General features: G+C 44.2%; 1 protein-coding gene across 4 annotated transcripts; it reads left to right on the top strand.

Annotated features, from left to right (window-relative positions):
• Positions 1–1,815: 1,815 nt before the first annotated feature.
• ZNF212 (zinc finger protein 212) lies at positions 1,816–22,946 on the top strand. 4 transcript variants are annotated; one of them, XR_009541888.1, is made up of 7 exons: positions 1,816–1,944; positions 13,003–13,392; positions 13,525–13,651; positions 14,878–14,967; positions 15,767–18,049; positions 19,074–19,309; positions 19,395–20,193. XR_009541888.1 is itself a non-coding variant. In XM_060156434.1 (5 exons), exons 1-5 carry the CDS (start codon positions 1,921–1,923, stop codon positions 16,639–16,641), a joined length of 1,506 nt encoding a protein of 501 aa, XP_060012417.1. In that variant the 5' UTR covers positions 1,816–1,920; the 3' UTR covers positions 16,642–20,193. The 4 variants fall into 4 exon arrangements, 1 of the variants encoding a protein (XP_060012417.1); XR_009541889.1 differs by lacking the exons at positions 19,074–19,309; positions 19,395–20,193 and adding an exon at positions 22,812–22,946; XR_009541887.1 differs by having other exon boundaries at positions 19,074–20,193.
• Positions 22,947–23,195: the final 249 nt, after the last annotated feature.

The raw sequence follows: 23,195 nt of genomic DNA, 5'->3' as shown, positions 1-23,195 counted from the left end.
AGTGCTTCTTGAGCTCCTAACCTGTGACAGGCACTGTTCTAAGCACTTGATTTGAACTAACTCATGTAATCTGCACAATAACTCTATGAGATACGTGCTACTATTATCCCTCACTAATAATGAGGTCATGGAGGTGCTGATAAGTTCATGACTTGCCCAAGGTCCACATCTAGTAAGTGGCAGCACTGGGCTAGGGACCCACATGCTCTCACTCCTCATCCCACTTTCTAATCACTGCACCATCTCTGCAAGCCCGTGAGGCTGCAAACCAGCACCTGGTGCTACCTCTCTTGCACATTGGGAATTTGATCTAAATATTTTCCCAGAGTTCCAGGCAGGGATGCTAAATCATGCTGACTCTCAGAGACTGACAGATAAGGCAGAGAATCAGTTTAATAATTTTCAGGGGTGGTCTGGACATTTGCATCCGTCTGACCTGCATGTTGTCTCCCAGAAGCTACACGGGAACCTGCATCATCAGAAGTTTGCCTGGTGGACATAGAAACAGAATAGAGAGTGTGAGTTCTATAACTGAACTGTTTAATCCTTTGTCCTGATATGTCTGCCTCCATAATCATGATACTTTTTTTTTCTGTATCTGACAGTAAGTTTTTGTTGGCCTGAGACATATCTCCAAGGCTGACTAATTTGGCCTGAGACATATCTCCAAGGCTGACTAATTTTCTCAGCCTGCCCCATTTTTTCTTTAGGTGTATTAATGATTCAACCAATCCCCTGTCAGTCTGGTTGCCCTGGACATCATGCCTTCTCTTGGGGCTGACTTTTCCTATCCTTATCTTCTGATTCACCATTCAATCATCCAAAAATATTCATGAGCATTTCTGTGTGCAAGAAATGGAGGATAACAGTGGAGATATTTTAGTGAAACATAATTACTATGCAAACTAATGAAAAAAATGAGGCTATTTCAGATAGTGATAAATGCTATGAAAAATTTCGGGCAGGATAACAGGATTGAGTGTTGGGATGGAGGAGGGTGTTGGGCTGTAGACAGGGTGGACAGGGAATGTCTCTCGTAGGAGGTAAAGTCTGAACTGAGCCCTTCACACTAAGAAGGAGCCAGTCACGTGAACATACTTTCCTGTTGATCTCAAGAGTTTAGCTCTCAGGGGAATTGCTTCATGCCTATCATTCGAAGTAGAAATTCATCGCCTGTCTCTATAGAGAAAATGTGGCACAAATTACATAATTACGTTGCATTAGTGTTGTGTGTTGCGTACTCAAATGGTAAGATAACCATGCTTTTCAATCCAAAACGCAGAATGCATGGTTTAACGTGTAGCGTGTGGGCTAGGTATGAAATCAGGGCTATCTTGGATTTTCCAAGGCATGATTACTATCATTGATAAGCTTCAGGGGGTTGGCCTGGGCACCTAACCCACTGCTGATATGAGAAGTGTATTTCTAGTTTCTAAAAAGTGAAATAACAGGTGTACTTTTGGAATAAAACTGCTTGCCATTTGGGACCGTATCTCTTTTCCCCAACCAGATTACACGTTCTTCCCTCAGAGCAAAGTCTGATTTTTATACTTTTTTGAATCCCTCAAAGCACCTACCAGAGTGCTGGGTACGTAGAAGACACAAAAAGGTCCATGGGTTTGCCTTAAATTCCGAACATGCACTTGACTGGGAAGCACCGAGTCCTTTTGTCCCTCTCGGGCTCAGAGTGCCGAGGTGCTGTTCACCCTCCTGCCGCATGGGGGCGCAAAGGGAATGCCGCGCGGTGAGGAGGAGCGGCTGGAGCCGGTATTGGCCCGGGAGGGCCGAACTCCCATAATGCACCTTGTATCAACACGGCGTTGGGGGCAGCTTCGAGGAGGTGCCGGGGGCGCCCAGCGGACCCGCACGCACCCCGAGGCGTATCAGGAGGGGCCCGGGTGTTGGGGGCGACTGGCAGCCATGGCGGAGTCGGCGCCTGCTCGGGTAAGAGTCCTCCTGGCGCGGACCCGAGGGCGCGTTCGGGACGGCGGAGCCCCGGCCGGGGCGGGGCTTCGAGGTGCGGGGCTGGGCGGCCGTGGTCCGCAGCTGGCGTGGGTCAACGCCGACCTCCCCGCGCAACCCCAGAGTTCTGCCCTCCCCCTGTCGGTTTCCTCCGCGTCGGGCCACAGCCCCAGTGCCACGCGCCTTCGCCGAGAAACTTCTCGGAGGTTTGTTTCATGTTCTTGGATTTGCTACCGTCCCTACACGTTTTCGTCCCGCCCTAAGAGAGCCCGTTTCCAGGCTGGCGGGGGGGCGCGGATTGGAAACCTTGGGTCCCCGTCACTGCCAGTGAACTTGCCCGGTGCTTCGGGGACCCCAGGACTCTGCCTCTCTGCGACCAGCTCGTTCTCGGGCTGATGGGTTTCCCTCGTTTCTTTTGCCGTGCTCTCCTGCTACAGACTCTGCCCTGGGTTGCAGCCGCAGGTTGAAGTCAGGCTGGGCTTCCTCTCCTTGGGACAGGTGTTATCTCACTGTGTAGTTGTTGGCTTTTGTCTGTGAAGCTGTCGATCTTTTTCCCTCTCCCCCTTCCCCAGATGTCCCCATTCAGGGAATGGCAAGACGTGGAGCTTGGGCACGGTGTCGGGAAACTAGGTGTCAGCCGTAACTCAGCTCTCAGCTATCCACTTTACTGATTTTAGGCAACTTTGTTCACTTGAAGCCTCCTTTTCCTTAGCTGTAAGTTGAGAGTGTTGGACTAGTTACTAGACGATCTCTAAGGTTTCTGGCAGCTCTGACACTCTCATATTATTACAAAGTGGTGGTTATTTTAATGATACAAGATGATTTGTTATAGGAAGGGTAGATGGAGTTTAATTGGTTTTTAGCGCAGCATTTCTCGATCTAGAAACACTTTCAAAATCGTGTGAGACCTTTGTGAGGATAGAGGGCTAAGGAGATCCTGTAGTGAAAACTTGACCATGAGCTGGGTGCATTGTATTTGGTTCTTGTAGGAAGTGGGTAAGAACTAAGAGGGGAAGGATTGGAAGACTTAAAGAACACAGTGTTTGCTTTCAATAAATTATGGAAACAAGACACAGATGTTCATGATATCACAATATTTACCTCGTTTTGATTCCTTTAAGTTAAGGTGATCCAATCAAAGACTTGCCTTTTCCCCAAGATCAAATTGTAGTACTAAAGTCGGGCAGGAGGACAAGTTACTAATTTCCAGAGTACTTCTTGACTGGTCAGCGCCGTTACCTACATGTCTACAACAGACCTTGTTAAAAAGAAGTCTTGGGTTTCCCAGGTGCCGCAGTGGTTGAGGGTTCGCCTGCCGATGCAGCAGACGTGGGTTCGTGCCCTGGTCCAGGAAGATCCCATATGCCGCGGAGCGGCTGGGCCCGTGAGCCATGGCCACTGAGCCTGCGCGTCCAGAGCCTGTGCTCTGCAACGGGAGAGGCCACAACAGTGAGAAGCCCGCGTACCGCAAAAAAAAAAAAAAAAAAAAAGAAGAAGTCTTAAAGATCCTCCAAACTCCCCAACTATCCTTTAAGTAATTTATGGATCTGTCATTGCAGAACGTATTTAAATTGTCCTTGAGCATATTTCTTTTCTCATCTTCAGATGAAGAGTCTGTACCTCTTATTTGACAGTATGGCCAAGTGGGTGCCCTGATGAAAACAACTAAAAATGCTGAGGGGGAAAAACAAATATATTTGAAATGTAGCTAGTAAAGAATACGTGGAGGGGCTTCCCTGGTGGCGCAGTGGTTAAGAATCCGCCTGCCAATGCGGGGGACCCGGGTTCAATACCTGGTCTGGGAAGATCCACATGCCAGGGAGCAACTAAGCCCGTGCACCACAACTACTGAGCCTGCCTTCTAGAGCCTGCATGCCACAGCTACTGAGCCCAAGTGACGCAACTACTGAGGCCCATGTGCCTGGAGCCTGTGCTCTGCAACAGGAGAAGCCACTGCAATGAGAAGCCGTGCACCACAATGCAGAGTAGCCCCCGCTCGCCGCAACTAGAGAAAGCCTACACGCAGCAACGAAGACCCAACACAGCCAAAAATAAATAAATAAAATAAATTAAAAAAAAAAAGAATAAGTGGAGCCCAAAGACTAAGTGGAAAATGGAGTGCTTAAGAGGTAAGCAGAGTTCTGAAGCCAACTTTGAGGGCATTTGCTGAACATTCATCTGTAGTGTTTATGACCTCAAGGGGCCTGGAAGATAGAAGACAAAACTCAGAGCCTACGGTGGGGAGTCTAAGATGCCTCCTACTCCAGTCTCATAAAACTGAGACTTCAAAGGGCAACGTTCAGTGTGAACTGGAAGTAAGCTCTTACCCCCAAGGAGTGATTGCAAAGAAAATCATGTCAAACCTTGGTGCTGGGAGATGGGTGCAAGGTGCCCCTTGAAAATTCATGTTGACTCTCAAGTGGGTTTATTGCCTGAATTCACACGACCTTGGTGTCTGGGAAACCTTAAGCCAAGAATTTAGTTTAAAGTAGAGCCTCCAGCCGTCTATAAGAAATAAACACAGATCTTCTCCAGAGGAGTCTACACTTAACTCAGACTTCAGATAATTCTCAGACAAAATTCCAAGAAAAATGAATTCACAATAAAAAGTTATCCAAAAAGCAATGAAAAACTATGAGAAAAAGCCAGTAAAATTAATGGGCAACAAAATTAGACCTTCAGAGATTTCAGATACTGCAATTCCAGAAGAAAAACATATTGGAATTCCAGTAGGAAACACACACACACACACACACACACACACACACACACACATGCACACACACAATCTGCACTGGAGGACATATTTGATGAATATCTAGTGGCTGAGGATATTGTAGGACTGATGCAAATACTAATACTTAGAAGTCCCGTAGATCCCAATCAGGATAAACATAAAGAAATCTCTACCTAGACACGTAATAGTGAAAGTACAGAATACAAGGCAGAGAGAATTCTTAAAAGCAGCCAAACAAAAAAGATTAACTTCAAATGAACCATTGTAAGGCTGATGAGGTTCAGCTTCTCAGCAACAGTGGAAGCCAGCCAACAGTAGAATGGTTTCATCAAAGGGCTAAAAGAAAATAACTATGTAATCCCATATTTTAAAACTGTGCAAAAGTACCTTTCAAAAAAAAAGGTAAAATAAAATATTTTCAGACAAATTAAAACTGACAATTTGTTACCAATATACTCTTATTAAAGGAAGTTCTAAAGGATATACTTCAGGTACAAGGAAAATTATCTTAAGTGGAAAGTGAAAGTGTAAGAAAGTATGATCCATTAAAATGGGTAAATCTAAACAACTATCGACTGAATAAAACAGTAATAATCTCTTGTGGGTTAAAACCAAAGGCAGAATTAAAATACATGGCAGCATTGATGTAAACGTTAGGAAGAGATGATCGGAATTCAGATATTTAAAGGTCTTTGTAAGTAATTTCTAGGATGGTTGCTAAAAGACTAGAAATTGGCTGTATAACTTACAATTTAAAAGGGGGGATAATAGAATAAGAAAAAATTATCTAAAAGAAGGCAAGAAAGAAGATGAGATAAATAGCACAAAAAAGGTAAAAATAAATAAAAATAGGTCAACAATTACAGTAAATGTAAATGGACTAAATGTTCTAGTTAAAAGGCAAAGATTGATAGGATTGGTTAAAGTTCAGCAAATGGCTTATAAGAGATACAACTGAAAGATAAAGCTATAGAAATGGTTGAATATAACAGGATATGAAAACATGTACCAGGCTAATACTAATCAAAAGAAAAATGGCTTAACTGTATTAATATTGCTAGAGATAGACGGCTACTACTACTTTTATAATAGGAAAAGAATCAATTTACCAGGCTGATAGGACATTTCTAATCTTATGTGCACCTAATTATACTGTCTCAAAATATATAAAACAAAAATTGATAGAACTACAAGGAAAATCCATTATCATAGTAGAAATTTTAACACAACCTTAGTATTTTATCAAGCAGAGAAAAACTAGTAAGGGTGTAGTGCATTCAATAGAACTTTCTGAGATGATGGAAATATTCTCTCTGTCCTGTTCAGTGTAGTAGCTACAAAGTACATGTGGCTATTTGAGCACTTGCAATGTGGCTCAATAGCTGAGGAACTGAATTTTTAATTTAATTTTAATTTAAATTTAAGCATCCACATGTTTCTAGTGGCTGTTATATTGGACAGCACAGATATAGAGGATAATACTAATTTTTTTATCCACATATCAATATATAATTTCAATGTTCAGAGAGATTAGTGAAAAAAGAGAGAAGGCAAAAATACCCCATTAGAAATGAAAGTGTGTTCTGGTGGCTGATGCTGACTGTAGACCGGGACCTTAGGTAGGGTTGTTGAACAGAACATCACCATCACCACCACCAACATCCCTCTCCATGTGGCTTGGGATTCTTCAGGTGATTCCAGCACCTACATGCCTATGATTTGCTCTGCTTGACATGGAGTGGGGCAGACACAAACTGCCTCCTTTAATTGCAGATTCGTGAACAAAATAGATGTTGTTGTCTTAAGCCACAAAATTTGGGATTATTTATGATATAGCAATTGATAATTGGAACAGATACCTATGGAATATATTTAAATACCAAAAGGTATTAAAAATACCTTATAAAAGGAGTATATACTGTGTGTGTGAATTGAAACATTTTATCCTAAAGATGTTACTTCTCAAATTTATCTATGGACTTGATGCAGTGCCAAACAAAATCTCTAAAGATATTTTTATGAAACCTTTCGAGCTTGTAAACTATCAACAGGCCAAAATTAGTCAAGATACTCCTGTAAAATAAGGAGGTGGGACTTGTATCAATAATTATCAAAAAGCTGTGGTCATTAAGATGGTAATTGTGGTAAAGCAGTAGAAAAATTGACCCATAGAACAGAACAGAGATGCCAGAAACAGACTGACTGTATGTATGAAAACTTGATTTATGACAGAGATAGCATTAAAAATTAGTGGGTAGGGCTTCCCTGGTGGCGCAGTGGTTGAGAGTCCGCCTGCCGATGCAGGGGACATGGGTTCGTGCCCCGGTCCAGGAAGATCCCACATGCCGCGGAGCAGCTGGGCCCGTGAGCCATGGCTGCTGAGCCTGTGCGTCCTGAACTTGTGCGCTGCAGTGGGAGAGGCCACAACAGTGAGAGGCCCACGTACTGCAAAAAAAAAAAAAAAAAAAATTAGTGGGTAAATGATGGATTTTTCATTATATAGTATTAGATCTATTTATTGACTTTCCATATGAAAATCAAAGCTTGCACTGTACACAAATACTGTCTCAGTTCTAGTTGAGATAAATGCTTAAATGTGAAAGTCAAAACTATCAAGTGTTTAGAAGACAGTATTGTGGGATATAGTTTTTTTTTTATACCTGACACAAAAGTTCAAACCACAAAAGAATTAATACTGATAAAACTCAACTACATTAAAACTAAGGACTTTTAATCAAATGATAATAAAGAGAATTTTAAAATGAGGCACAAATAAGGGAAGTTATTTGTAACACATATGACTGATAAAGATTAGTATACAGAATTTACAGAGAAATTGTATGAGACAACCTCATAGATCCTATGAGAAGTCAGATAACCCAAAAGATAAATGGATTAAAGATTTCAGTCAGAGGAAGTTTGAATGGCCAATAAACATAAAAAAGATGCTTATCCCTTGTTAAAAATCAAGGAAAATGCAGGTTAAAACCATGATGAGGTATCATTTCAGATCTACTAGAGGGATGCAAATTTTAGTTTGACAGTAACAAATGTTGATGAAGCTGTGGAACAGCCAGAATACTTACAGACTTCTGACAAGAATGAAATTGGTATGACTGCTTTGGAAAACATTTGACATTATCTGCTTAAGTTCAGGATGTGTATATACCCTATGAGCCAACAATTCCCCTCCTAGGACTATACCCTTGGGAAACTTGCCCATGTCCACTAGAAGCCAGAGACAATTCTATTTATCATAGCACTGCTTGTAATGACAGAGATGGGGAAACATCAATAGTGGAATAGAAAAATAAACTGTGGTATAGTCACACGATGGAATATTATACAGCAATGAAAATGAATTAATTAAAGCCACCTGCAACAACAAGCTATTCCCAGGAGTTGTAGAAGAGTGACTTGTTCATATAAAATCCTAAAACATGCAGAATTTAAAGAATATATATTTTTTGGAAACAAACGTAAAAAAAAACAAACATGAAAAAGGGCAGTTAATAGTAAAAACCAAATTTGGGATAGTAGTTACTTCAGAGAGTTGCACAAAGGACTGTAAAGGTGATATATATAAAACACACACACACACACACACACACACACACACACAGGCATACCTCATTGTATTGTGCTTTGCTTTATTGCACTTGGTAGATACTGTGTTTCTTACAAACTGAAGGTTTGTGGCAACTCTGTGTTGAGCAAGTCTGTCATCGACCATTTTTCCAACGTGTTTGCTCACTTTGTGTCTCTGTGTCACATTTTGGTAATTCTCAAAATATTTTGAACTTTTTCATTGTTTTTATATTTGTTATGGTGATCTGTGAACTTTGATGTTAATATTACAGAAAGAAGGCTCAGATGATGGTCAGCATTATTTACCTGAAAAAATTTAATTTTTTAATTAAGGTATATACTTTTTTTAGATGTAATGCCATTGCATTAGACTACAGAACAGTGTAAACATAACTTTTTCTATGTACTAGAAAACCAAAAAATTCATGTGACTTGCTTAATTGTGATACTTGCTTTAAGAACCCACAGTATTCTCCGAGGTATGCTGTGTGCATGTGTATATGTGTGTGTATATACATATATATTTAATTTTAATTAATTAATTTTTTAAACTGAGTGGTGGTTACATGGAGATTTGTTGTCACTACTTTATATATTTTATGTATTATGTAAATATTCTTTTTTAAACTATTCAGTAAGTCATGGTATCTCAGAAGTGACCTTAAATATCATCTAGTCCAGCTTAAGCAAGTATCACTTTAGAGCGTTATTTAATTGTTCAGTGTTTTACTCAAGCAGATTGTAGGTGTCTAAACAACAGGGGCTGTGTCTTGTACTTAATGGGTTTCAGACCATGGCTGCAGGCCCAATGTATGATACATGATCTGACACTGTGATACAATATGCAAGCAGGACTGTCCCAGAAAATCTAGAAATACAGTTAGTGTAAGTATACTTTTAAAAAATTTCTCACTACCTTCAGGAATTTTCTTACATATGGAACTTAAGAAAAAAATGATGGAGGAATACGTGTTTATTGAAAAAGTCAAACAAGCAATAGTTTATAATCAAAGATTAAAATTCCTCTCTCTCATATCCTGAGACTGACTCATGTTAGTATAGTTTGGTGAATACCTTCCCAAACCTTTCTGTGTGTGGAAACATATACACGTATCTTTTCTCTTCTTTAGGAAAATGAAGTCAGAATAAATATGTTTCCCTAAAAGTTGACAGCCTATCAATGTATGATGAACAGTCTTCCAAACCATACATATAGATCTAACTCATTCTTTTTAACAGTTGTATAACATCATCTTTGGTCGTGCCATAATTTATTTAACCATCCTCTTATTAATAGACATCTAGAGGGAGTTCCCTTGTGGTCCAGTGGTTAGGACTTGGTGCTTTCACTGCCATGGCCCGAGTTTAATCCCTGGTTGGGGAACTAAGGTACCGCAAGCCACGCGGTGTGGCCAAAAAAAATATTAGACATCTGGATTATTTCCAAGTTTTGGCTATTCCAGAGAATGTTGCCAGTAATCATCTTTGTATGTATGTCACTAAACAGTAATGCCATTTATTTTTGAAGATTCCCATAGCGGTACTACTAAGTGAAAGGGTTTTTAATGACTTTCTGGATATTTTCTTTCGTCAAAGTTTGTAGTGTTTTTCATTCCTTCCAGGAGTGTTATGGAAGTGCCAGTTTTACCACGTCATAGTCAGCTCTGAATGTTGTTCCTGCCCCTTTCTTTCATATTTCTCAACCTCATGGGTGAAAAGTGGTTTCACTTGGTTGTATGTGCATTCCTGACTGCTAATGTGGCTGTCTTTTCATTGGCTTATTGACCACCTGCATTTCCACTTTCGCAAATTATTTATAGTTGCAGTTTTATCTTTGGGTTGTTTATCTTTCCTTTGCGCTTCATATCCTGTTTACAGATATTCTCTCCCAGTTTGTTTTTAGACTTTGTTTATGGTATCTTTTATAATAGCTAATATTTTCTCCTTAACATTCTGAGTGTTGCTTACTGAGATATAATTTACATACAGTAAAATTTACTCCTTCGGCATAACTGTAGTTAAGTGAGTTTTGAAAAACGTGTAGCCATCATATTACCAAGTTATAGAATATTGTCATCATCCCAGAAATTACCCCTAAGTAATTAATTTCCCCCAATCCCCGCCTCTGGCAACCACTGATCTCTGTTTTGTGTCTATAGTTTTGCCTTTTCCTCAATGTCACGTAAATGGAATACAGTATGTAGCATTTTGTGTGTGGCTTCTTTCACGTAGCCTAGTGATTTTGGTATTTACCCATGTTGTTACAAGTCTCAATAATTTGTTCCTTTTCATTGCTGAGGAGTATTCTGATATACGATATGTCTTTCCTAGGGCTGCTGTAAAAAAATCCCACCAACTAGGTGGCTTAACCAAAAAATTTATTGTCTCACAGTTGCGGAGGCTAGAAGTCTGCAATCAGGGTGTCCACCGGGTTGGTTCCTTATGAGGACTGTGAGGGAGAGTCTGTTCCATGCCTCTCCCCCAGCTTCTGGTGGTGCCAGGTGTTTCCTTGGCTTGTTGCCACATAACTCCAACCTCTGCCTCCACTTTCACGTGGTTGTCTTCTCCTTGTATGTGCCTTCACATTGTCTCTTCTCTCTCTGTGTGTTTGTCTCTGTCCGTATTCCTCCTTCTTTACTAGGACACCAGTCACATTGGATTAGAGCCCACTGTCATGACCTCATTTTAACCTGATTACTCGGTAAAGACTATCTCCAAGTAAAATCACATTGTGAGGTACTAGGGGTTAGGACGTCCACATACCTTTTTGGGGAGACACAATTGAACCCATAACATACGAATGGACACAGTTTGTTTGTTTATCCATTCACCAGTTGATGGACATTCAAATTGTTTCTGTCATGATAGATAATTTAAAACAAAAGAAAAGAGGAACCTTGGCTTGCCTGCTCTTTTTAGCCTTTGACTATGTGGAAGAGGAGAGATGTTATTTCTCTGCTCAGATCCCAACCCACCTTCCTGTTGGGAAAAAGTGCTAGAAAGCAACACAGTGCTGGCCACAGAAAGGAAAGAGGAGATTCCAAAAAACTAGAGACTTAGAGACTTAAAGTTAAAAGCAGAACATGTGATGAAATGAATTTACCCAGTAATCTAATTTTTTTGTTTCATTTGTATTTTTCTTTTACATTAAACTTTTCTTTAAATCTTTTTTAAGGGGGATATTTAAGCTTTTGACTGTATGCTCAATAATGAACTGAGTTGGTTAACTGGAGTAGGTCATGGCCAAACTTAAGAGTTCAGTTCTGTGCCGGTTGGTTTCATCTTGTCCCCTTTTTCTCCAGACCATAAGCTCTGGCCCTAGCAGTTCTTTCAAAGATATTTCCTTTCAGTGCCTTGTTCTCAGTGTCCTCATTATGGTTAGAGAAGCAGCCTTGAATCAAGTGTATGCTGTTACACTTGAGAATATGAAGTTTCAGGGGTTTAGGACTGAAATGAACATGCAGTGAGACAGTGAGGGCAAGAGGCAGTTCAGGAAGACTTCCCAGGTGTTGGTTTTAGTAATTTTGAGGTTCAGCCACAGTGATTTTTCTACTGTCTGGGACAGACCATAAAAATGTGAAGTCTAAGGACAATGTCCGAGGACTTAGTCAAGTCATTTAAGTAAATGTTTATGAAGGATTTAGTAGGTGTTTTCACTATACTAGTTGCTAGGGTGCAAAGATGAATGAGGTGAGTCTTGTAGGTCCTGCTAAGGAGTTTTGTCTTGATTGTGGGGAGCCACTGAAAGGTTTTTAGCAGGGCTGACACGATCAGCTACAAGTCAAGAAGGAATGTGAAGTTGAGTGTGGATGTAAGTTACATCATTTATCATAGCAAAGTGTTAGAAATAGTCCAAAATATCAAGTAGAAAGAAATGGGCTTAAAAACTGAATACTGATGCAGGAAAGTCTTACGGAATATGCTGACAGTGAAACACAGGTAACAAAACATGTACAATATGATTGCAGTTTTGTTGAAAAAGAAATAAGTTAAAAGATGAAAAAAACTTATAGGAAATACACCAAAATTCCAAGCTTATTTCTGGATGGTGGTATTTTACATACATTTTTCTTTCTTTCTTCTTTTCAGCTTGTTCTTGTTACAGGATAGATGTATAGTTTGCAGCATCAGAATGTAAAAGCACCTGCTTTTTATTTTTATTTTTTTATGTTTTTCATGCTTTTATTAGTTTACTGCGTGGTATATGCCTCTTAATCTTTTTTTTTAAATAAATTTATTTATTTATTTTTGGCTGTGTTGGGTCTTCGTTGCTGTGCGCGGCCTTTCTCTAGTTGCAGTGATCGGGACTACTCTTTGTTGCGGTGCATGGGCTTCTTATCGTCGTGGCTTCTCTTGTTGTGGAGCACGGGCTCTAGGCGCGCAGGCTTCAGTAGCTGTGGCACACGGGCTCAGTAGTTGTAGCTTGCGGGCTCTAGAGCGCAGGCTCAGTAGTTGTGGCACGTGGGCTTAGTTGCTCCGTGGCATGTGGGATCTTCCCGGGCCAGGGCTCAAACCTGTGACCCCTGCATTGTCAGGCGGATTCTTAACCACTGCACCACCAGGGAAGCCCCACACATGCTTTTTAAATTGAAAAGAAAGAAAAGAAGTAGAAACTAGGTGCTGTAAGCGCTCCTGGACCCACTGGACCCATTGTGTTTTTTCACCTGTTGTTTGGAAGTGACACTGACTGCCTGACGCCGTATCTGGTTCTTCAGCACAGGAGGAAGCGCCGCTCCACCCCTTTGACTTCCTCCACGCTGCCCCCACAAGCACCAGAGGAAAGCTCCTATTTGCAGACCACAGATATCTCACTCTGGACAGTGGTGGCCGCTATTCAAGCTGTGGAGAAGAAGATGGAGTCCCAGGCTGCCCGGCTGCAGAGCCTGGAGGGCCGGACAGGGACGGCTGAGAAGAAGCTGGCCGACTGCGAGAAGACGGCCGTGGAGTTGGGGAACCAGCTGGAGGGCAAGTGGGCGGTGCTGGGGACCCTGCTGCAGGAGTACGGGCTGCTGCAGAGGCGGCTGGAGAACGTGGAGAACCTGCTGAGGAACAGGAACTTCTGGGTCCTGCGGCTGCCCCCGGGCAGCAAGGGCGAGGCCCCCAAGGTAAGCCTTGAGGGTTGAGAGTCAGACCAGAGGGGGTGGGCCCAGCCCTTTGTTAATGAAGATTCTCAGTGGCTGGCTTTTCCTTTGTGGCTTTGGTAGGAGACACTCACTATGTGACATTTGTGATTTCAGGTGTCCAGGTCACTTGAAAATGATGGAGTCTGTTTTTCAGAGCAGGAGTGGGAGAACCTGGAGGGCTGGCAGAAGGAGCTGTACACAAATGCGATGAAAAGCAGCTATGAGACTCTGGTCTCTCTAAGTAAGTAGCAGAGTTTTCTCCCTAGAATTTGCTCTCAGGCATCCTACAATTATCGGCCAAGTAGCTTGTGACCCAGGCTGCATCTGTGATTCTAGCGAGCTGTGGATCCTCTCTTGGCCTCAGCCAGGTTGAGAAATGGGAGTCTCCAGGCCCTTAATTTATGAAGACTTTCGGAAAGGTCTTGGTGTTGTGCATTTTGTATTTCTTCCCTGTGCTCATGTAGTCGGTTCACCGCTGTGGCCTCTCCCGTTGCGGAGCACAGGCTCCGGATGCACAGGCTCAGTGGCCATGGCTCACGGGCCCAGCCGCTCCACGGCATGTGGTATCTTCCCGGACCGGGGCACGAACCCGTGTCCCCTGCAGCGGCAGGCGGACTCTCAACCACTGCGCCACCAGGGAAGCCCCCAGTCAGTTCTTGATAATATTTACTAATAGATAAGATGTCATCATGTGCCTTAGGGTTTAACATGGCTAGGGTTCCTCATGCTGCATTTAATACTTAGGACTTCTTGACGAGAAATCCTGTGTCGCCTGGGATGGGCAGACAGCATGGGCTCACCGAACACTGTTTCTTGGCGTTTACCTGGAATTACAGATGGTCCTTGTGGTCCCAGTGTTCATTTTGTGTTGATGAGAAGTGCCGATTGATAGATGTACATCTTTATATGTAAAATATAGGCTGTTACATAATAAATGCATTTTGTTTGGTTGACAAAATCTTTTAGCACCTAGGTCCGTGGAGGCATGTCAAGAAGGCCAGCGTGGCTGGAGCGAAGTGGAGGGGGAGGGGAGTAGCAAATAGGTCAGAGATGGGACTGTGTGACCTCGACTGGCTCACGTGTTCTGCTAGTGGCTGTTTCCTTGTCTGTCATAGTGGGGGATAGCGGTGCTGACCTTACCTTGCAGTGCTGTAGCCCAGATGAAGTTAGATACCCGGAGAGGAGCCCATGTCCGTGGGTGGCAATGGTGGTGTTGGAAGGAAAGCAGTGGGCTCTGAAGCCTGACCACCTGTGCCTCAAACGGCTGAGAAGGGGCATTGAAGGCAGCAGTTAGCTGAATGGATCACTCGAATTGGCCATAATTTTCTAATTGTCCCAAACTGCTAAGGGAAAGTGACTTTGAATCTTTTGAAGTTTTAATATCAGCTCCTTGACATTGGTCACCTTGTTCATCGGCAAATGACCAGTACTGTCTCCCGGGCTCACACTGTGCCGTTTCCAACCCAGAGGTGCTCGGCCAGCCAGAAGGAGAAGCGGAGTTGGGTACAGAGGTGCTGGGTGACTTGGAGGAGGAAGACGCTCGTGGTGTCCACCCAGGTGAGCGGCTCCAGAACACTCCACCCGGGCCCGCTCCCTGCAGCCCGCGGCTGCCCCACCACTAAACGGCCACACACTGCTTGTTAGTAACCTCACCCGGCATTCACTTGTTCTAAAGTCCTGCATGATTATCATCAGCTCACCTATTGTATGTGTCTCTTACCTCCTTAACTGCTGTGTGGAGTCCCTAAGGTTCACGGCCGTGTCACACTTCTCTATGCCCTGCAGACAGTGTAGAGTGTCTCACAGGCCTTCGTCAAAACCCACTGGAGATTGAGAATAGGGTTGGTCAGATCTTCAGGAGTGAAGCTAACTGGGTAAGGGGCAGGAGAAACCGTTGTAAACCAGGTAATTTGGGGAGAATATGCAGGAAGAACAGAGCTGGATACGTGAATTTTTAAGCTATAGGTTCGGTTGTTTGGTTTTTTTTTAATTATTCACATGTATTATTTTAACACTCTGTTAACACTTAAATTAGCTTAGGTGTTACCTATGTATACTTTACCATTTTCCACAGAGTTGAATACAAATTTGTGGACAAGCTTAGAGGATTTATAACACTGTTCTGTAAGAATAACATATTCGGATTTCTGATCAGTATGTCTCTACCTGAGTATAGGTTACTTTTTCAGGTCTTGCAGCCCAGTCTGTCTCATCCTCTTCCAAATTATCCTGATTCCCTTGATCCTGGGGTACTTTGATTTGAGCCCTTCTGAAATTCACAGATGTTTGTTCAGCTCTGAAAAAACCAAAGGTGCTAGAATGTGATCTTTTTTGTGGCTCTTCTTTGTCTTGGCAGTGGAAGGGGTTATGATCAAGCAGGAGATACAGTACACGCAGGACGGCTCTGCGGAACTTCCTGGAGAGTTCTCGGGCATTGCCGAAGAGCACGCTTTCCTGAGCCCGGAGCAGCCTGAGCTCTGGGATGGTCAGGGACGTTCTGTCCTCTTGGAATCAGGTCCCGGGGACACTAACCCAGAGGAGCCCATTGAGGGCAGTAGAGACCCTGGCAGTGGCAGAACTCTGGGCTGCCCCCCGAAGCAGAAGTCTAACAGGCAGCTGCAGCTGGGTCAGCAGCGTGGGCAGGGCCTGAAGCTGAAAAGGGACACTGCTGGCCCCTACGAATGTTCCGAGTGTGAGGCCATCTTCCGCTGTAAGCAGCAGCTGGCCGCACATCTGCGGACCCACTCAGGATGGGAGCCTTACACGACCTCGGAGCCTGAGGAGAGCCTTCGGCCCCGGCCCCGGCCCCGGCCCCAGCTTAAGCCCCAGCCCCGGAAGGCGAAGCTGCACCAGTGTGATGTGTGCACAAGGAGCTTCAGCTGCAGGGTGAGCCTGCTGACCCACCAGCGCTGCCACCTGCAGGAGGGGCCCGGTGCCGGCCGCCGGGTCCAGGAGCGGTTCTCACCCAACAGCCTGGTCGCCCTGCCCGGCCACATCCCTTGGAGGAAAAGCCGGAGCGCCCTCATCTGTGGTTACTGCGGCAAGAGCTTCAGCCACCCGTCCGACCTGGTGCGGCACCAGCGCATCCACACGGGCGAGCGGCCCTACAGCTGCCCTGAGTGTGAGAAGAGCTTTGTCCAGAAGCAGCACCTCCTGCAGCACCAGAAGATCCACCAGCGGGAGCGGGGCGGGCCAGCCCTGGAGCCCGGAAGGCCCAACGGCCTGCTTTAGGGGTGCCGGCCCCTCGCCCAACTGGGGGAGGCGGAGGGGGCTGGCACTGTCCCCCCGAAGAGACAGTGTAGCGTCAGGGACTGACTTCTTTCTGAGGGGAGTCACTTTGATTTGCTTTCCCTTGACCAGGCGCCAGGCCGAGCCCAAAGGCTGCCCTGAAAACCACGGAAGAGGAGGAGTCGGGGCCAGGCCTCTCCTGCTGTCTTCACCCTGCTGCCGAGTTTGCCATCTCTGTGGCACCGTCAAGTCTCTGCTTTTCCCATCCGAGTTGATAGTCGTGGGCTGGGGTTGGCTCTCTGAGCCTGCAGGGCTGGTGGCCTGTTCCAGGGCCTGTCCCGGCATTCAGGTCTTCCCGAGGGTTGAGTCGGGCCAAAGGAGCGAGCAGACACGTGGAAGCCCTCTAGCTGCTCTTCTTTTGTCATCTCCTTGTTAATAACAAGTAGAAGAAATAATTTAAATGAACTGCTTACCGTGCTCTGAAGACCCTTTTTTTTTGGAATTAGATTTTAGTTGGTTAAAGAAAAAGTCTGACAATTTTTAGATTTCCAGAGTTGTAGAAGTTGTTCCTAACATGGGGACTGGGCCTGCCCTCTGGGAGGGGATCACTTATGGGGCTCTTTTAGCCCACCCACATTTAGTCAGGGCTGTAGTGCTGGGCTCCCTCTTGTGCGGGTGCTTGGCACTCCGGAATAGGGCTACCTGACCGAGAGGAGGAGAGTAGTAGGGTTAGACCCCAGAACCCCTGCTGGGAATGAAGGGTCCTGTAAAGGAGCTGAGGTACGGTCCTGCTTCTCTGAGTTTGGGTTTCTCTCTGCTCTTCCGTCCCATCCTTGCTGCAGTTCTGCAGCCTCCCAGCATAGAAGACTACTTTTTACTTAAGGTTGTTCAGCTTATACCAGTGGTTACTTGAGTTGGTTTTTATTATACCAGTTGTTTCTTGAGGTTGTTCAGATCACACACTTTCCACAGTAGCTCTGGGATTGACTATTCCTGAAATGGTGGAAAAAAAGCACACAGATGCCCATCTCTCAGGAGTGTTGAATGCCTGCCCCACTGTTGTTTGGGGAGATGAGAGTGGGCTCCTGGGTCCTATGTGAATGTCCCGTTTGATGTTTGCAGTTGCCTAGAATAAAACTTAACTACTAGCCAAAAAAAAAAAAAAAAAAAACCCACAAAACTCCTGTTTGATGTTTTTCTCCATTTGTCAAGAATACCCTCCTGGGGCCAAGATGGAGGCGGTGCCTGACCTGGAGCAGTGCCAGAGACCTGATGGCATAGCCTGACCTGCATCCTTCCTTAAACCTAGGGAGATGAGAAGAGGCATGTATGGGAATACTCACCAACACCTGTGGTGGCCGAGGGCTGCAGGCAGTCTGAGCATCTGAACGTTGGGAGGTAGAGAGGGCAGGTGAGACACGGTGGGTGCACCAGGAGTCCTGGGGAGCACTTAGGGGTATTGGCTTAGCTACACATGTGGCCGTGTGGGTCCATCTTAAACATGGTGCTGAGTGGCAAATGTAAGAAGTTGAATGAGATCTATAACACAATACCATTGCTGTAAATTAAAAACATGTACACAAAACAAATCACTTTGTAAGAACATATAGAAGCGAAAAGTTACATACAGGCATTATGGTTGCCCATGGGAGGAATGAGTGGGATATGGGGTTGAGAAGAAACTAAATAAATAGATAAAAATGAGCTTGGTCGCTGTAAGGTAAGGGATTATCTTGGTGTAGAAACGGAATGTGGAGGGAAGCTGTCGTAGGGCAGCGCCGTGAGAGGTGCTCAGCTTCATTGTATGGAGGAAAACGTCTGGAGCGTCTCTCCTAAATCCCTTCTCCAGTCTCCTGCCTGCGGGTTTTTGCATTAGAGATACCCCCTATCCCATCCTTGACTATTCTTACCTCCCAGTGAGTGCTTTAATGTGACCAGCCTTTGCCTCGCATCATGGGGAGAAAAAGTACAAGATAGGCTCCTATTTCTCCAGCAAAGTTAGGTGGTTCTTGAGGCAGGGAAATGATTGTCTTAATCCGTCAGACTAGTGTGATAATGGCTAATGTTTACTGAGCACTCATGTGCTAGTCACTGTTCTAAGTTCTTCACATAAAAGTGAACTTAATCCTCACAAGACCCTATGTGGTGGGTACGATTATTACCCCATTTCCCACGTGAGATGCGGGAAGAGACCTGAAAGGTGATGCAGAAGCAGAGGTGGCTGTGAACCAGGCCATCTTGCTTCAGTGCTCACACACTCCACCACAGGCTCTGTTGCTTCTGGCTGACCACGATTAAGGACCTCGTGTCTGGGTTGGATTCTAAGTCCTTGTTACCCAAAGTGTGGTCTCTGCACCAGAAGCATTGGCACCCCCGGGAGCTTGGTAGAAGGGCAGGCTCTGAGACTCACTGAATCAGAATCTGCATTTTAACAGGATCTCCAGGTCATGCTCTGCACACAGAATACACTGTTTTAAGTGATACAAAAAATCTTGGCCTGCTTCAACTGTCCTTCATTGAAAGTCTGCTCTGCTGGGTGATGAGAAGGAAACAGACTGTGCAACTGCCTGAAGGACAGGGATGATCAAGTTAGATTAAATCAGCATATAGTGAAGAGTGAAATGCCAAACATCAGAGACTCATCTGTCCAATCTTCTTCCTATTCCACCAGGTAAGGGCCTAATCATCGCCCACCTACTTTTCACTCAGTAACCTAACTGGTCTCCTACCCTTAATCACGTCCTTTTTGCTACCAGGGTTATTGTCCTGGAACACAGATTGGACATGGGCTTTCCTCAAAGCCTTGCAGTGCACTGACGCTACTGATGAAGAGCAAGCTTTTAAGTGTAGATTCAAGACTTGGACAACCTAACCTGCTCTGGGTTTGTTCGCTTCTCACACTAAATTCTCTCTCCTGCTGCCACAGTGGGATTCCCGTCACTTAGTCAATAAGCCGTACTTTCCCACGACTGAATTCAGCTCAGGCTTTCCCTCTCCGGGGAATGCCCTTCTCTGTGAACCAAGTACTATTTATTTTTCACTACTCAGTTCGTAGGCCCCCTTTTGTGGAAGCTTCCCTTGTTCATTTCTTTTATTCAACAAATATATGTTGAGCACCTATTATTTAGGTACTGTTTTAAATACTTGGGGTATGTCAGTGTACAGAAAAACAGTCTTTGCCCTAGCTGAGTTTACATTCGATCAAAATACATTTCCTTTAAAAAAAATTATTTTTAATTGAAGTATAGTTGATGTACAACATGTAAGTTACAGGTGTCCAGTATAGTGATTCACAGTTTTTAAAGGTTATACTCCATTTATAGTTATAAAATACTGGCTATATTCCCTGTGCTGTACAGTATATCCTTGTAGCTTATTTTATGCCTAATAGTTTGTACTTCTCAATCCCCTACCCCTGTGCTGTCCCTGCCCCCTTCCCTGTCCCCATTGGTAACCACTAATTTGTTCTCTATATCTGTGAGTCTATTTCTTTTTTGTTATATTCACTGGTTTGTTGTATTTTTAGATTCCACATATAAGTGATATCATACAGTATTTGTCTTTCTCTGTCTGACTTATTTCACTTGCATAATACTCTCCACGTCCATCCATGTTGTTGCAAATGGCAAAATTCCATTCTTTTTTATGACCGAGTAGTATTCCATTGTATATATGTACCACATCTTTATCCATTCATCTGTTGATGGACGCTTAGGTTGCTTCCATATCTTGACAATTGTAAATAATACTGCTGTGAACAGTGGGGTGGAAATCTGTTCCCTTCTTGTACTGTACCTTTGCATACCTTAGATGTTGTTCACCCGTGAATATCTGAGTAGCCTCCATGTGCAGAGTCTACAGAGGGAGGGATAAAAGGTTAAATCAGATTTTGTTCTTGGGCTCACAGGCTGTCAAGGGACTTTAATAGAAGATAGAAAATGAAGCTAAAATTCTGTAAGAGAACAATTACATTCAAGTTGCAGGACATTGGGAAAGGCTTTATGAGAGATGACATTTGAGCTGGACCTTTAAGGATGAGATGACGGACATTCTAAAAAGGAGAGACATGACCAAACTAGACCTTATGGGGCATGTACCAATAAACACCAATTCATTCGACTTGTCTGGAGGGTGGGGTGGGAGGAGGGGAGTAGGGGGACGTGGTTGGAAAGAGAGGTTGGGGTCAGACTAAGGAGTTTGGATTGTATTGAGTTAGTAATGGGGAGCTGAGAGTTTTGAGCAAAAGGGTGACCTGAATCTAACTGCGATTTGGGACTATTAACCTAAGAAGAGGTACAGCATGCTTTTGTTGTTGCCGGGGTGGGGGATATGTTAGAAGGTTTTTGAGTGAGAACAGCGAGAGCCAGTGAGGATCTGACTGGGTGCCGCTTCAGCGCGAAGAGAGTGATGGACAAGATCACCGAGGTGGAGTCAACAGGAGGCGATGCTCTTTGAAGGCAGGGACCAGGTCTTAATTGTATCCAGATTCCACAGCTCTGAGCATGGGGGCTTCCCACATAGATGGTCACAGCACGTTTACTGAATGAACAGGTATAACAGGAATTCACAGGATAGGGAGCTCAGTGCTGTCTGAACTAGGGAGGGCTTCGTGGAGGAAGGGGGATTTGGTTATACTTCTGGTCTCCCTCTTCTAATACTTCCCCTCCTACCACTTTACAATTCTGGGTGGGTCCACTTTCTAATCTAAAGGTAGGGTGAGGGGGCCACGGGAATTCTCTCTGAGCTGCCCCATCTCCTGGCTGAGGGCACTAGCACATGAGTATCTTGACCACCCCCCAACCCTACGTGACCCTAAGGTGGTGTTTTAGTGGCCCTCACCTGACCAGCCCACCCTCTGCAGCACAGGCCGATGGCCAACTGTCTCAGAGTGGGCTGCACCTGGGTGGAGTCACCCCTGTCCCTGCAGGGTCTATGCCTCTACTTTGGAAATCCAGTGTTGTCAACTCACCCAGAGGTGTTCAGGCCCTGGAGACCTGATCTAAAAAAGAGCAAATCCACAGGAGACAGATTAATAATGAAGGATGCAAGGAATTTTAATTTATATTACAGCTACACCTGGCCTGACACCCAGGCTGGTCTGCTGTGGAAACCACATTATGGTGTCAAGTTTCTGTATTTTTTGTTCAGTATATTTATAAAGTCAGAGCGTGGGAATGAGAGGCAGCTCTGGGAGCTAATGCACAGGGCAGTGTGATCATTCAACCAGTAGAAGCAGCATTTCATGGCAACTAGTTAGAAATGAAATTCTGGACTCCTACCCACTCCAGCCGCAGGCCGAGAAACTGAGACCGGTGCCCAACAGTCTGTATTTTAACAAGCACTCCAGGAGAGCATGATGCACACTGAAGTTTGAATACTGACTTACAGAAACTCTTCTAAAAAACGCAGACCAGCTGTCAAAAATTAGAGCACTCTTCCCTGAACAAAGCTTGTTTAATACTAGCATCTTCCTCTCCAACCCATTTTCCGGACTCTTTCTGTTTGCCTTGGACATTAACTCTTACTTTATGAGATCACAACTTATCAATTTATAAGAAATGTATAATCCTTAATATATTGGTCTTACCCCTGCTGAGAACCGAGGGATGCTCTTCCTGTCTTCAGCACAAGTTTGCAAACTGTCTTAAGGTCAGGTTACTTCAACAAGGATTTCCACAATAAACAATGCCATATATTGATTTGACTTCTTGTTACCTTAAAGTAACACTTCCTAACCTTGCCCCAAATTCTACCGGTGCACCTTACTTGGAGAAGGTATCAATTTACTTATGTTCTTATTATATTGATTGACCACACTTTTGCTTGGATCAAATACATGGGCAAATCATTTTCTCCCTCCCTCCCAAGAGAAAAATACTAAGAAAAGAAACAAAAACAAAGCATACACACAAAGAAACAAAACTGCAGAGTAATTTCTAGTGGGAAGAATTTCCGGGCTTGTTGGACAAAGAGTGAGGTGATTGGGAAATGCAGAAAAGATAGAAAATAAAAGTTAAATGGCATGCAGCATATTTTACTTTATATTCAGAGATTAACAGGTTTTCCAGAGCAAGGCTCGGTGGGTTGCAGATGAGGAAAATAGGTCCTAGATTGAGTCGTTTATTCAAGATGCCTCAGGGCCTGAACTAGTGATGGATTTACTCTTGCTGCAGAGGATCCCCAGCTGGTGGCTGATGCGCAAGTGAAGACTGGGCGTGGCAAAGAGGGCTTCAGGGCACTCTGCGGAGGATGCTCGAGTCGCGTGTCTGCTGGGAAGGTGGGCCCCAGGGAAGGACGAGGAGACCCAGGGTCCCCAAAGGGAGGTTTGGGGAGGGAGGTGGGGCTTTTTTTTTTTTAAGGAAATAAAATTTTCCTGAGGTCTTTCTATTTGTTCTGGAAAACTAATAAAGTTTAAAAACCCTTATTGATCCCTCCCACCCCCCTGGCTTTTCCCGGGCAAAATGTATAGTCACTTTGGGTCCATTAGAGGTGTTCAAACGGCAAATCAAGTGCATACACTTGAGATTACCCGGCAATGACGGACCTTCCCCCAAAGC

Source organism: Lagenorhynchus albirostris, chromosome 8 (genome assembly GCF_949774975.1).
Source record: "Lagenorhynchus albirostris chromosome 8, mLagAlb1.1, whole genome shotgun sequence".
NCBI lineage: Eukaryota > Metazoa > Chordata > Mammalia > Artiodactyla > Delphinidae > Lagenorhynchus > Lagenorhynchus albirostris.
Note: the sequence above shows the minus strand (reverse complement) of the source record. Positions and strands in the feature narration are given on the sequence as shown.

Coding starts and splice junctions, on each gene's coding strand:
- ZNF212 (XM_060156434.1), top strand. CDS start 1,921: ATGGCGGAGTCGGCGCCTGCTCGG. Junction 13,652..14,877: donor TGAGACTCTGGTCTCTCTAA/GTAAGTAGCAGA, acceptor TTTCCAACCCAG/AGGTGCTCGGCCAGCCAGAA. Junction 14,968..15,766: donor CGCTCGTGGTGTCCACCCAG/GTGAGCGGCTCC, acceptor TTGTCTTGGCAG/TGGAAGGGGTTATGATCAAG.